At 33.6% G+C, this 14,874-nt stretch overlaps 1 protein-coding gene across 2 annotated transcripts; it reads left to right on the top strand.

The window, feature by feature from the left end:
• Positions 1-2,536: 2,536 nt before the first annotated feature.
• On the top strand, positions 2,537-10,737 carry LOC120256212 (protein DETOXIFICATION 42-like). Of its 2 annotated transcripts, none has more exons than XM_039263945.1 (14): positions 2,537-2,593; positions 5,756-6,034; positions 6,226-6,347; positions 7,157-7,366; positions 7,512-7,705; positions 7,784-7,919; positions 8,464-8,560; positions 8,665-8,765; positions 9,178-9,341; positions 9,421-9,492; positions 9,591-9,707; positions 9,844-9,939; positions 10,034-10,158; positions 10,304-10,737. In XM_039263945.1, exons 2-14 carry the CDS (start codon positions 5,820-5,822, stop codon positions 10,362-10,364), a joined length of 1,710 nt encoding a protein of 569 aa, XP_039119879.1. In that variant the 5' UTR covers positions 2,537-2,593; positions 5,756-5,819; the 3' UTR covers positions 10,365-10,737. The 2 variants fall into 2 exon arrangements, with proteins under 2 accessions (XP_039119879.1, XP_039119880.1); XM_039263946.1 differs by lacking the exon at positions 2,537-2,593 and adding an exon at positions 5,351-5,666.
• Positions 10,738-14,874: the final 4,137 nt, after the last annotated feature.

Raw genomic sequence — 14,874 nt, 5'->3', positions numbered from 1 at the left:
AACTGTTTAAACTCTCATACTCGGAGAACTCTAATGCCTATATTAAGTAGGTGTATGATCAACAAATCAGACGAAGTGATGAAAATGATGATACTATCATGGGTAGAAATAAAAGTCAAATCCATCTCATCTCTTTTTTTATAGAGATCTTTTTGTGAAAGAATTTTTTATCCGGATTTCTCTCAAAAAAAGATAAGGTAATGTAAATTGTTCAAGCTCTCATACTCGAGGACTTTGTGATGCTTAAATTAGACCAATGATCATGAGAGACGAGAAAGAAGAGTTTGTGGGCTGTAAAATTGTCCTTTGTTATTCATTTGTTACTGTAGAGACTCTTTTCCCGTTTGATAGAGGTTTTTTTGTGAGAATATTTTTGAAACGAGTTTCTCTCAAAGAAGAAAAGTAACAAAAACTGATCAAGTTCTACCAACGACTAAGTGGTCTATTTGTAGCCGGTCTATATCAGAATCCTTCATAAGTACTGAGAGTTTGAATCACAGATAGTATATTTTTCTGAAAGTGTAAGTAGTGATTGTGTGCAGGTGATTCCAGTGCCAATGTGTACGCGAAACCCCACCCCCATTTGTTCTGTCAAAGTTTGTGCACACGTCTGTCTTTCTTAGCTGTTTAATTGCTAATCTTGATTACCTGCTCAAGCTCTCATACTCAGAGAACACTTTGATGTCTAATTTAGACCAATGATCTTGAGAGACAAGATAGAGAGAACAAAGTTTGTACACACATCTGTCTTTCTCAGCTATTTAATTACTGATCTTGATTAAAAAAAAAAAAAAATAAAAATGCTCAAGCTCTCATACTCGGAGAACACTTTACCGTCTAATTCTCGGAGAACAATTTGATGTCTAATTTAGACCAATGATCCTCAAAGATGAGATCCTCAGAGACGAGAGAGAGAGAGAGAGAGAGAGAGAGAGAGAGAGAGAGGAGTCTGTGGTTGGTGATCTTTTGCCCTTTGTTATTCATTGTTAGCTCATATCATGTTATATATTCAAACAATGTACTTGGTTTTTTTTTACTCATGTCACAATATTTCTTTTACAGTTAGGACATGTGACCATCCGATATCTCTTTTTAATTCCCATCAAAAAATTATTTATCAATGTTTATTATTAAAAAAAGGGGGAAAATTATAAAAATATTCACATTATTATGATACCTAACCAAGCAACTAAAATGAATACTCAATCAAGTAAATCATGTAACTTGATTCAACAAATATATATATATATATATATATATATATATTTATTCCTTTTCCATCAGTTTTCAACTTCTTTCAACTGCTAATATTTTATTTTATATTATTTTTATAAAAAAGTAAAAAGCGATATACATTAGGGTTCACGTGTAAACTAAAAATTGATCAGCCAACCCACGTGCTCTCATCTAGTAATGCGGAGTTTGGGCAATAAATCTACATTTACAACCAAAAACCAGTTATCACTATTGTGTTTAATAAAACTTAAACTCAAAAGTTTTTAAATGTCTCACATTTATTTTTAATAATAAATCTAATACCCCTATGCTATCAACCCTTAGTTAACACGTCATACTTACCTAAAAAACAGTTCCATCTATTTTATTTTATTTCTAAATAAATAAATAAGAAAAAGGAGAATTATTGACATAATTGAGATACCTAACCAAGCAACTAAAATAGAGTGATTATTCAATCAACTTATCATTCAGTTGGAGAGCATGGAGCACTTTAAAATCAGGGGGTGATAACCTAACCCTAGATTGAACGCAAAACCTCATTCTCTTTGCTCAATGGGGCCCACTACGTCACGCGCCAACAAACTTATTATATTAACCAATGCTGATTCGCTCTTGCGTGGGGCCCACAATTAGATTGACAAATGGAACGTTGCCACATCATCAGTGCCCACTCACTTGAACCGTCATCTCACAAGAGAAGGACAGCTGCACCGCGCTAAACAAAATTAAATTCGTCATTTGGCTGGCCCCCACATCAACCTATTCTTTAACGGGCCAGGTTCGGGTTTGGGCTTCCTGCCCGATGAGTCCAACCGGAGCCGAAAATCAAATATTTTGGTTAATATGAACTCTAAATTAGTCAACAAGATACTAAAGCTTTTTAAAAGAATATATCTTTCCTACAAGAAGTTTTTTTTGCATGCACCTCAATATATTTGTGCCATCACTTTACTTGAAGTGAGATTCAAACTTATCTCCTCAACTGAACATAAACTGACTGCGCCCTATGTAAGGAATTGATAACAATAGACCAAAAAGTTGTTGGTAAGTTTTTAAACTTTGTAAATCTAAATTTCTTTTAAAGTGATTAATCTCAATGATTTTTAAGATATTATTGGGTTTGTGGCCGGGTTTGGGCTTTTGTCAATTTATGGCCAAATGGCGGGGAACGTGTTGCAAATCCCATGTGGACCAACCATGCTAGAAAAGCAAAAAAAAATAAAAATATTAAAAATAAAAAACTTAAAGTCTCCAAGGTTGTAAGCCTTTATAAGGACTTGGAAGGGTGGCCTTGCAACATAACTTGGATGAAGAGTTCTTGATTCCTTGGAGTAGCAAGCTTGGCTCAAGAAAGGTGACTACTTTTAAGTTATAATATATATATATATATATATATACAATGGTTTGAGTTTACAATGAATGCAAGCTCAAACATGCTTTATGTAGGGAAGCATGATCATTGGCAAGTTATATTATTTGTTAGAGAAAAATAATTTTATTCTTGCTACGAAAAAAATGTTATTCTAATTATTTCAATCCTTAAGAAAATTCTTTTAAACTAATGTCTGTTTTAGGTTTTATTTCAAGAAGAATGATTGTATTATCATATATGTTTGTAATAGGATGTAATAAATTTCATGAATTTTCTAAATTTTTTTATAATATAATTTGGAGGTATATTGAGAATGCAAGGCTTAAAATAAAAATGTTAATTATATTTATTTAAATTATAACAAAATGAGAATGATATGGATTTGTCGTGTGTATTTCACACTCCTTTTTGATAAAGTATTTAGATGGGAAGTGTCGTCATTATCCTACTTTATTTTAGTGTTACTATTTAATAAACAATTTAACTTTGAGTTAGCATTTAGAGCATAAAATAAATTCTATAATGAACTCAAACATTATATACAGTTTATATATAATTTATAAGAAAAAATAATCTCTTATTTTTTTTCCCTAATTTTCCTATAACTAGCCCAATTCTCTACTCTTCTTTATTAATTTTAGTTTTTTATTAATTTTTTTTCAAAATTGGAGAGTGAGTTATAACAATGATCCTATTTTTTAATAATTTTTTAGAGAAATATATATAAATAAACTTTTCTACCCTAGATAGAAGTGTAAGTGCAATCCTATTCATATGTTGATAAGAATGCAATAACTTCAATTGGAACTTTTAAAAAAAAATAATAATAATAATAATAACAATGATTCAACTTGGTTTGGAATGATAACATCATATGGCCTTTACTTGTCGAAAAGTATTTGCAATTAAAAAATTATTCAAAAAAGGAGTTCTTTTTGCTATTGCTCTTTTCCTCTAATAGATTCTATAGGTTAATTTTTCTAAAAAAGTTGCATGTTTTCTTGTCACATCTATTTTGGTACTAATTAAATTTATGTGATGAGCCCTTTTGATCTTGTTTTAACCAATACAAATAATTGATTTCGACATTTGAAATTTTGCCTATCATTATGTACAAAAGCTTCGGTTATTCATATTAATATACTTCTTTTGTGCATGTGTTTATCCTTTAAAATGTTTACTAATACACTCGTTAATTATTATTATGAAATAAATGTTATCATATATACATATAGACTCTTAAACTCTAATTTAAATAAACAAAACCTATTTATTTATTGAATGCAAACTCTGACTCATGCATTGAATTTTGTAAACGTGTCAAGAAACTGTTGGTCCGCATGGTTTTGATCTAGCCAATCACATGACGTGATAAAACACCAAAAAAGGGCCTGCTAATTAAAATAATATTTGAAAACAGTAATTAGTTTTTATAAATATTTCTAAATTTTACAAAATTAGTTGAGCTCTAACTCTAATAAATGCCAACCAAGCCACCTTAATGATCCAAATAAAAATTAAAAAAAATCTTTTCTAAGTCACCTAATTTTTCAAAATCTATTTATTAATTATTATTTGAACTAGATTGTTATCTTTAATTAGTAGTTATTATTATTTCACATTAATTATTATTTAATTTATTAGATATTATTATTTTATTTTAATTATTATTAATTATTAAAATTATATATATTTAATTACTACCGAATTAAATTATTATTTTAATTATTAAATAAGAGGAACAAATGTGATATTTCATCCCAAGGAGTGAGTGAAGAATGAGCAATATTGCCATTTTTGGGAGTATTGCTCCTCTCTCACTTCTCGCTCATTACTCACTCTCATGCATGGTCATCTAAATAAGGTATTGGAATCACAAAATAATGATTCTCACTCCATGCTTTGCAATTAAACACTCGCAGAATAATCATGCGAAAAAATTATAAACAAATTTAGAAATTTTATTGAGTCTATATAAAAAAAAGTCAGGTTCCAGTTTACTCTTTAGTTGCCCATCAAGCATACAACAGCAAACACGAAATTCATATAAAAGTATGCCACGTGTAAGAATTTCATTGGCTGGCTTATACAACCGTTGGGGTTGGGCGGGAACCTTCTTACCTGAAAACTTGAAACCCTAAACATGTTCTCCATCCCAAGCCCTAAAATCCCAAAAGAAATGCATGAGAAATTTCATCAAATTAGTGGAGCAGATGAATTCAACCATGGGAATCGCCCAATTCTCCATGCTTCTGATGCTCTATAGTGTCCTGAAACCCTAGGATTTCTCCCCATTTCGGTGTGGAGATGGGGCACAAGAGAAGGAAGAGAAAGGAAAGGGGAATCCCTAGCAATGGATCCCCAAAAGGTGAGTTTTTTTTGGGTGAAATCTTGAGGTTTTGCTTGTATACTGTTCTAGATGTAATCTTGTCTTTATTAGAAAGATGTAGCTTGAGTTGTATCCGGGGGAGGTAGATTCTGCACCCTCAGTACATTCCCTATAGAAAAGAACATGACTTTAGTCCTGTCTGATGATATATAATACCCGTGTCATATAAAAAATGCCATCCTTTTGCTCAAATTTGTTCTTTTCCTTTTGAAAATGTGTCCTATATCTGCTTAGTGATGCTAAATGGTCTCCATTGTGCTTTCCTTGACTCGGGGAGTCAAAAAATTGATTTTAGATTAAAACTCTGAGAGCTCATTCTTCATCGTTTGCGGTGTACGTGTTGAGTGATGGCAGCTCATGGTGCATAGGGAGGTTGTTATAGGGAAGGCTTCTTTTTGGTGTATGTTGCTGATGCACTGCAGGGGCTGGATATTTTCACACATGGGTTGTTGGTTGGTTGCCACAATGGCTATAGCTTCCATATTGTTGTTGTTGTTGTGAAGGTTCATGGACTTCATCTTTGTGTTTGGTCTATAATTTTGTTGGTTTCTGGGGTTCTTTGATCTCGTGAAGGGTTATGCAATCGAAGAGTTCGGCCAATGTGTTATATATTTAGCTCCTATATGCTCTCTGCACAGTAACTTTATGCCCATAAGTGTTCCTTGTGTAATCATCTGATGCTTCTGTGCATTTCTGGTGCATTTCAGTGATGTTAGATATTTAAATTTGACTTTGTTGATTTTTTGTTTTGGCAGGAGCTTGTGTAAGGTGCGCCGTGTTTTGCTACTCAAGGAGTACTCTTTTTGAGGTTCTAAAGCAATGGACTCAAAACCGACTGAAAATGGTAAAGAAATGGCTGTCATAAATCCTGCCGAGGATACAAAGCATACTCAACCAGAGGATGAAAATCACTTGTCTGATGATCCGGAGAATGGAACAAATTCTGATGAGACAACGGATCAGGATTGTCCGTCACCATTGAAACCAGCATTCAGAAGAAAGTCTGGCTTACATATCTTCTTTATGGACATAAGGTGCAATTATTATTATTTTTTTCTTATCCATCAACCAAAATGATTTGATCAACCTTAGATAATGCTAGCAGCCTAATTCAACACAATTTTTACTGCTTAATTTTGCACATGAATTTTATTATACTTCCTTTGAAGGAATTTGAATACACAATGTCTAGGAGCTGACAGTTGTTTGCAAACTTCATGACCAGGAATGTCTTGAAGCTGGATGAGATTGGACTAGAGATTGCAAGGATTGCAGTGCCTGCAGCACTGGCTTTAGCAGCTGACCCACTTGCTTCTTTAGTTGACACAGCTTTCATTGGTCGGTTAGGTTCGTCCTCGGATCTTATTACCTGATTTGTTTTTCTCTAGATCTGTAGCAACTTCAAGATTTCTTTCTTGTTGGCAAACAAATGTCAAGTTTTTGCTCCAAGGATTTGCCTAAGAAAAGTTTCCGTATTAACAATTTTTGACTTATAGATCAGCATCATCCAAGCTTCTCTTCCATCTTGACCTGATTAAGTTTCACCTCAACTTCATATTTCTAAGCTGGAATCCTTGTTCTATAAAATCATTAACCTTTACTGAACACCATGCTGTCAGTGCTTGAAGCAAAGGTTTATCAGATTCAAGCTTAGCTCAACTTGGTTGAAGCTTGAGGTCAGGATGATCATTGAGCAAATTACCAACCTTGGTAATAACCATGCTCAAAATTAAATTTGAGACAAGCTCTCAAGCCTGATCTATTTAGGATTGGTTTTTGTTTTTTTGCTATACAATTTACACAAATATCAGATTTTTTTACTATAATTATAAGCTAAGTTCCATACAATGCTTAGTATGTTGTGTCCTTTTGTTCTATCTTCAAATCTCCTCCTGTTACAATTTCATATACTATAGTTTCAAGTCATTCAAATCACTTGTGTTTTGATAAACATAGAAGAAGCTGTGTGAGTTCCCCTCTTGAAACTGTGCCATGTTTTTATCTGCCTTGCTTTAGACTTTCGTTTAAAAAAAATCATGCCCTCCTACAGCTTAAACATTGCTCATCCCCGCTTGACTTTCAATTTGAGTTCTTGATGAAATTTGGAAACTAATTCTTGGAGTTTGTTCCACCTTTTCTTTTTATGATGGATACAGGTCCTGTGGAGATTGCAGCTGTAGGAGTTTCCATTGCTATTTTTAACCAAGTCTCAAAGGTTGCTATATATCCGCTTGTTAGTGTAACAACATCCTTTGTAGCTGAAGAAGATGCTATATGCAACGAGATCACAGTCAAAGAAGAAAACAAAGATTTGGAAAAAGCTGCTGCTCCCAACAGTGAAACAAAAGAATTGCCCGTCCCGAATGGTATGCCAATCAACCGATTTTACACTGTTAGTTCATGTCTAAATGATGTTCTATGCTTCTCTTGTTTTTATTGTTCTTTTACCTGTCTCAATGATTCCTGCCTCTGAAAATCATCCTGTTAATCTTCCTTTCTCACTTCTTTCAGATTCTGAAAAGACTGGATGCTACTCGTCTTGCTTTTCTAGTAAATGTACAAACCCGTTTGGAACTGGACGTGAGAGAAGGTATATCCCATCAGTGTCATCAGCATTGGTTGTTGGCGGGGTGCTCGGCCTTATTCAGGCTATATTTCTTATTTTAGCTGCCAAACTGGTCTTGAACATCATGGGTGTAAAATCTGTAAGTAATGCATGGGTAAAATTCCCAGTCTAATTTGCTGAGTCTTTTAATCTAATTACTGACAATTACTTCTGACAGGGTTCCCCCATGTTAGCCCCAGCTTGTCGATATCTGACTTTGAGGTCTCTTGGTGCTCCCGCTGTTCTGTTGTCTTTAGCCATGCAAGGTGTTTTTCGGGGCTTTAAGGACACAAAAACTCCTTTATATGCCACAGGTAAGCAGATGCTTAACTAACATGAGTAAACTCCATAATAATTTGATGATTGATTCCTTTATTCATCTTATGTTATTTCAAGTAGATATTCCATGTAGCCAAACTTATATGGAACGATAAGTGCCAAAACTCAAAATACTTATATTCTGCCGCATTTTATGCATGACGTTACTTTTATATAATTGTATTATACCGAGTAAGATTTAATGATTACATTTGCTTTAAAAAACATTCATGGAAAAAGAAAAGCATGGATCTATTCAAGCATCCATTTTGAAACTCGATGTTTTGAGAAAAAACAATAAAATATAGTGTAAGAGTAAATTGAAATAATTTGTGGCATTGTAAACTTTAATTCTTTGATTGTAATGCCTTTTCTCGTGCATCAAAGGTAATAATGGTAACATTACGTTTTCTTAAGAAATTTCAAGAACTTTTGATAATGATATGACAGTATCCATTCACATCCCATTTTTCTATTTCTCCCTTTTATGTTTTAGTGTTATGAAATCATTTTAAGTCTGATTTATTCTTGACATTTTAGTGGCGGGAGATTTGGCGAACATCATTTTGGATCCGATTTTGATATTTGTTCTCCGTATGGGTGTTAGTGGGGCAGCCATTGCCCATGTTTTCTCTCAGTAAGCTCCAGATCTGGTTGTTTATGCAATTCACTAAATCGTAATGTTCTGTCATTACATATATACTACTTGTTTGATTTTCTGATGGTACTCCTCCCTTGTAGGTACCTTATTACATTCATATTACTTTGTAAACTAGTGAAACAAGTGGACGTTGTGCCCCCGAGTCTAAAAGCTTTGCAATTTAGTCGATTTCTTAGATGTGGTAAGCATTTAGTTTCTGAACTGAATCATGGCTATGTAGGAAGATTTACTTCTGCAACATAATTACATTAATTAAACTTAAGTTTATTATCTGACAATTTTCTCAACTCATTTAACTGCAATTTGCTTTCAGAATAAGACATCTTTTTAGTTACAATTGGCCCCATAGATACTTACCTGAAGTTTTTTTCTATCTCATAAGCAGATCTGCTATCATGTAGCAGCGATGCATATTTGACTTATATTTTCTTATAATATAAATTTGTTTCTTGTTCTCAATGTTTAAAGCTCATGCTTGTTTTTGGTCAATTATTTTTCTTCGGTCAATTATTCGCAAGTTCCAACTTTGTCAAGAAGCTATTGGTTTCAGTTTTGATCATTTCCCAGCGCTGACTACCCTGTTTATGACATAGGATTTCTATTGCTCGCAAGAGTTATCGCGGTTACATTCTGCGTCACACTGGCAGCTTCATTAGCTGCGCATCACGGACCGATTCCAATGGCCGCATTCCAAATCTCCCTGCAGCTTTGGTTGGCAACATCTCTTCTGTCCGATGGGCTTGCCGTTGCGGGACAGGTCCAAATTGAATTTTCAATAAATTATGGTTTCTTGTCGAAATTTATCTCTATGACTAAAGTATTTAAATATTTTGCAGGCAATCATTGCCAGTTCATTTGCTAAAGGAGATTATAACAAAGTCGTGGCTGCTACTTCTCGTGTATTGCAGGTAGATTAGATTTTTCTTTTTTCTTTTTCTTTTTTAAAAAATAATCCGTTCCTCACTCATAAATCTGTGCTTCTGAATACATCGTCGTGATTTTATAGTTAAGCGTTGTTGTGGGAATTGCCCTTGCTGTTTTGCTTGGAGTTGGCATGGAGTTTGGGTCAGGAATATTTACAAAGGACCAAGAAGTTATCAAACTAATTCATAAAGGCCTACCGGTAAATCCATCTTCCTTCAAATTGTGGTTTAAAGAATATGATTGCAACTCTAACATCATCACAGTCTGTTGTGATTTTCTTTATCATTCAATAAAAAAGCAAAAAATATTTCTAAAGCTTGAATTTTGAAGTTCAGTTTGTAGCTGCAACTCAACCTATAAACTCGTTGGCTTTTGTTTTTGATGGTGTCAACTTTGGAGCATCTGACTACACCTACTCCGCGTATTCAATGGTATGTTGAATTTATTTACCGAATTATGTCCATCATATGAGATCATTTTATTTTATTTTTTATCTAATCCTTTGAAATTAACCTTCATTTTCAGGTAATGGTTGCAATTATTAGCATTCCATCCTTGATCTTTCTTTCATCATCTAGTTATGCATACATTGGAATATGGACTGCTTTAACGATCTACATGAGCCTTCGAACATTTGCCGGTGTATGGAGGTAAAATGAATTTGCTCATCTAAGCACATCAATTACTTCAGAAATAAATTTTCTGCAAAATGCATGTAAACTGAGATGAATTCCTGGTTTTATCACAACCGTAAAACATCGTCCTCATGTGTCCACAACATATGTTGTCATACAGGATGGGAGCCGCAAGGGGTCCATGGACTTTCCTTCGTCGAGGATCATCTTCCCAACGGTGATAATCTTTCCGTCTTATGCAATAAATAACAACATCGAACATGTTGTGAATTACTAGTCAATGGTTGTCATGGTTTTTAGCCATAATGCCGGTCTGTTATTTATAGGAAAATAGTTAGTATTGCTAAGAGATGAAGCCTTGCATGTTGTTATAATGTTTGGATGAGCTTTGGATGGAAGGAGATGTTCCCCCCATCATTTGTTGTATAATATGAAAGCCATTCAAATGTCATTGCACAACATTGATTAGAGAAGAAGCATTTCTATATTGTTTCCATTTAGTGGCATTTTCCTAGTGTTGTATCTATTTGAAATTGTGTTGTTGGATATGTTTCTATGTGTTGAAATGAAATATATTTGAGTGTCTTTTGTGCCTTTTGTTGAGTTAGATCTTGATTGAAGTATATTTATTAAGATAGCTTGAAGTGTAATTATTAAAATATGTGAGAGTGGGTAATTGCTGATATACCCTTATAAAAGTCTGTTTTTGCTTATATACCCCTTCCTTACATAACGTTTATATTTGCTTGTACATGTCTGAACACAAATTTAATTACAGCACATTACAAATTTTTTTTACACCTGTTTGTTTTGCAAATATAATAAGGGTGCGTTTGATTAGCTGTAATTGAAAAGACAGTGGATTTCATATTACAGTGTAATTGTAAATCCTGTAATTGAAAATGCAGTAAAGTAACAAATCCAATGTTTGTTTGGATGTAGCTGGAATGTAAGATTTTAAAATTTTATGTTTGGTTTGAAAGATTTGTAAATCTGGATTTGTCAAAAATCTGTTTGGTTTGATGTATTTGAGGTATATGATCACCATGGTGAGATTACCCCTCACATGTTTAACATCTCATTTTTTTAATATATATAAAATCAAAAATTCTAATATTAAGAAAATCATAATTCTATTATTAAATTAATTTTTAAACATACTATTATATGTTGTAATAATATGAAATTTTAATTATTATTATTATTATTATTATTGGAATTATTTGATGATAATTTTAACTATTAATATAAACTTAAGAACCAATTATTATAACTCCAAAAAAAAAGTAACAATACAACATTTTTCATATATGCTTTAAACAATTGCATGGATATTTCATCTATTTCCAATTGTTTTTAGTATAATTTGATCAAAATAATGAGTGATGCACTTGCAACTCATTCTATTTTGAGAAAACTAGTACCAAATCAAGCATGATAATCTATAATTTTGAAACAACATCACTATGAAATACAAAAAAATTTTATATGCAAACAAGTACCTTAAGACAACAACATTTGAAAGCAAATCAAAAACACATATTAATTTCAAACAACAACTCATATAAGTTCAAAAAATACATATAATTCTCCATGCAAACTCCATATGAAAGCTCTTACAAATATACATATAAAAGTCTTCAAACATACATATATAAGTTCTAAAAGTCCACAAAGTCAAGCATACATATAAAAGTCTTCAAACATACATATATAAGTTGTAAATGTCCACAAAATCAAACATACATATATAAGAACATCAGTCAAATGATTCAAAGAATTCCTCCAACCAATCCTTGCGCATTTCTTCAGTCATGCCAAAGAACATTCGAGCTCGTGCATCATCCATCATCAAATGCTCATATACCCTCCGAATTTGTCGTGTACAGTAGCCATATTCTTTCAGCTTCATACATTCTTCTGAAAGTTCTTTTGTAAAAGTAAGAGATTGGCTAGATCTTACCGATTCAAATGCTTTGTTTATGGTGGTCGCCAATTCGCGAAGTGGCTCATCGTCAGTGTTTGCTTTGCACTTGCTTTTCCCTTTCTTTCTCTGGGGACTAGTTGCTGATGTATGTTCGAAAGCGCCAGCTTGAGTATTAGCAAACGGGGAGGCATCATGTGCATCTGCATCTCCGAATGACAAATCCACAAAATTGTCCTCCAGGGATCTTGGTCCTGGTGCCGACTCAAAGTCCATATTTGTGCCAATTTGGGTTCCATCATTTTGAATGGCATAATGACCGCGTGCTTGATCATTGCCACATATAATCTCCAATTGGTCGTAATCCTCTATTGGCTTATTCAGATATGGTTCATCTTGTACATGGACCTGTACAATAAAACTTGTAAACATTATAATTTATCACCAACAAAAAAAAAATCAAAGAAAAGAAATACCTGAACATAGTCTCTGTACTCAGCTTCACCCATGATAATAACTTTAAGGTTGTTGTCCCAAACCACACCACTCATGTCTTTCAATTTTTTAATCCTTGCCCATCGTTTCCTTATTGTTCTCAGATGGTTTCCCACATTGGCCTCTGTGACTATCACCCCAAACATATCCTTCATTGCTCGAATTGCACCTTGGATTGCTTGTGGTTTAAAGCCTTTGTCTACCTTTAGCCCTTGTTCAACTTGGCTGGCCATGAATCGTATGAAATAGCGACTCTCAGCCGGTGTCCATCTCTTAGTCCCTGATGGTCTTGATGTGGCTTTCTTAGCTGATGAGGCGTTGCTGCATTCAGATGCATTGTGCCCATCCATTCTACTTGTTCATATAAGTCAAACATTAGCATACAATAGCATAACAAAATAAAAATAATGAATCCATATAAGTCAAGCATTATCATAGAATAATATATCAAAATCAAATTAACAAACACATTTAAGTCAAGTATTATCATACTTTAATATATCAAAATCAAAGTAACAAACACATTTAAGTCAAGCGTTATCATCCAATAACAAAACAAATTGCACTTTCAAAACAATACTACATTAGTTCATAGAGTTAGATTTAGAAAGTATCTACTTGTTCGCCCACATTTCAGCTGCAATTTGATCACGACGAGTAGCCCACTCTTGTGCTTCTTCTCTTTGCTCCCTAGCAGTTCCTTGTGAAGTCCGTTGTGGTATCCAATCTTCCTCAGTTGGAATGAATTCATCCTCACCACCACTAATGATATAATTGTGTAAAATACAACATGCCAACACTAGCTCTACCTGTGTCTTAAATGGGAAAAAAGGCCTAGAAGATCAAATTTTGAAGCACCCTTTTAAAGAACCAAAAGCACACTCAACAGAAGTACGAGCAGATGAATGTCGCAAGTTAAAAAGCTCTTTGGCATTTTGAGGAGTCCTCGAGCCAAAGTCCTTCAAGTATACCTAACCCCTCTATAAGGGGGTATGAAACCTGGACGCGTAGCATATCCCGCATCGACAAGATAATACTTCCCTAATAATAAAAAATAAAATCATAAGAACAAGATTAATATTTAGAATTTAATTTATTCTGGTGGCATTTTTTATTAAAAAAAGATGACTCTATGTACCTTCGGGGACCCTTAGTCCGTTAGGTCGTTCGAGAGCATCACGAAGCACTAAAGCATCGTGTGCTGAACCTTCCCAACCAGCTAGCACATAAGTGAAACGTAAGTCAAATTCTACAGCTGTAAGGACATTTTGGGTTGGGTAAGATTTTCTTCCTCGAAATGCTGCAACTTCAGATGCCGGTACAGATGCATGAATATGTGTTCCATCCAAAGCCCCAATGTAATCCTAAGATCCAGTGCATTATGTTAGAATTAACCTTAAAATATATATGTGTGTGTGTGTGTGATATTTAATATAAGGATACCTTAAAGTATGGGTATAATGTCCTCCTCACTACTATGTATGGATGTGTTTGCATACTTGGTGGTTGTATGTAGTCATGCTGTAGTTCACCGATTGCAAATAAGATGTGGTGGAAATATCTACTAACCGTCTCGCTTGATCTTAAAAAATTGTGGGCAATAACACGATTGCGCTGATTATGTCCAATAATGTGCCGAAACATAAGCAACTGCTCCTCCACAGTCATGTGTAATGTATCACGCACATGACCTTTTGCACGTAGTATCATGCAAAGGTTAAAAAATCTAAATTTGTCCATGCGAACCATATTTATACTAGTGGCATCATTCCCATTTACCAACCTAGCCAAATATGTTTCCCTTATATGTAGCCTTTCACGGGATGGTTCTCTACAAATTCGACGTCTTTTGTTATGCACATGTAACATTACAGCATAGGCCACGGCTAAAACCGTTATTTATAATAGGTATAATTCATCAACACCATTGCGATGATCCATCTAAAATAATAATTAAAAGTTAATTTCAAATTTACAATATTGCTTTATTATATTGCCATAATTACAATCATATAATTAATATGTGTGTGTGTCCAGAATGTAACTAGAACATAATAAGATGAATAAAGCTTGTAATAATTAATATGTGTGTGTGTGTCCAGAATGTAACTGGAACATAATGAGATGAATAGAGCTTGTAATAATTAATATGTGTGTGTCCAGAATGTAACTAGAACATAATGTAACTAGAACAAGGAAACATCACAGTCTAAAACAGACCCAACAAACTCATTTATTCAATACGGCCTTTCCATTGGTAATTATTTCATAATAATAATATTTTTGTTTTTATTATTTTAAAATTTGTTAGT

Source organism: Dioscorea cayenensis, unplaced genomic scaffold, assembly GCF_009730915.1.
Source record: "Dioscorea cayenensis subsp. rotundata cultivar TDr96_F1 unplaced genomic scaffold, TDr96_F1_v2_PseudoChromosome.rev07_lg8_w22 25.fasta BLBR01001339.1, whole genome shotgun sequence".
In the NCBI taxonomy this organism is placed as follows: domain Eukaryota; kingdom Viridiplantae; phylum Streptophyta; class Magnoliopsida; order Dioscoreales; family Dioscoreaceae; genus Dioscorea; species Dioscorea cayenensis.
Note: the sequence above shows the minus strand (reverse complement) of the source record. Positions and strands in the feature narration are given on the sequence as shown.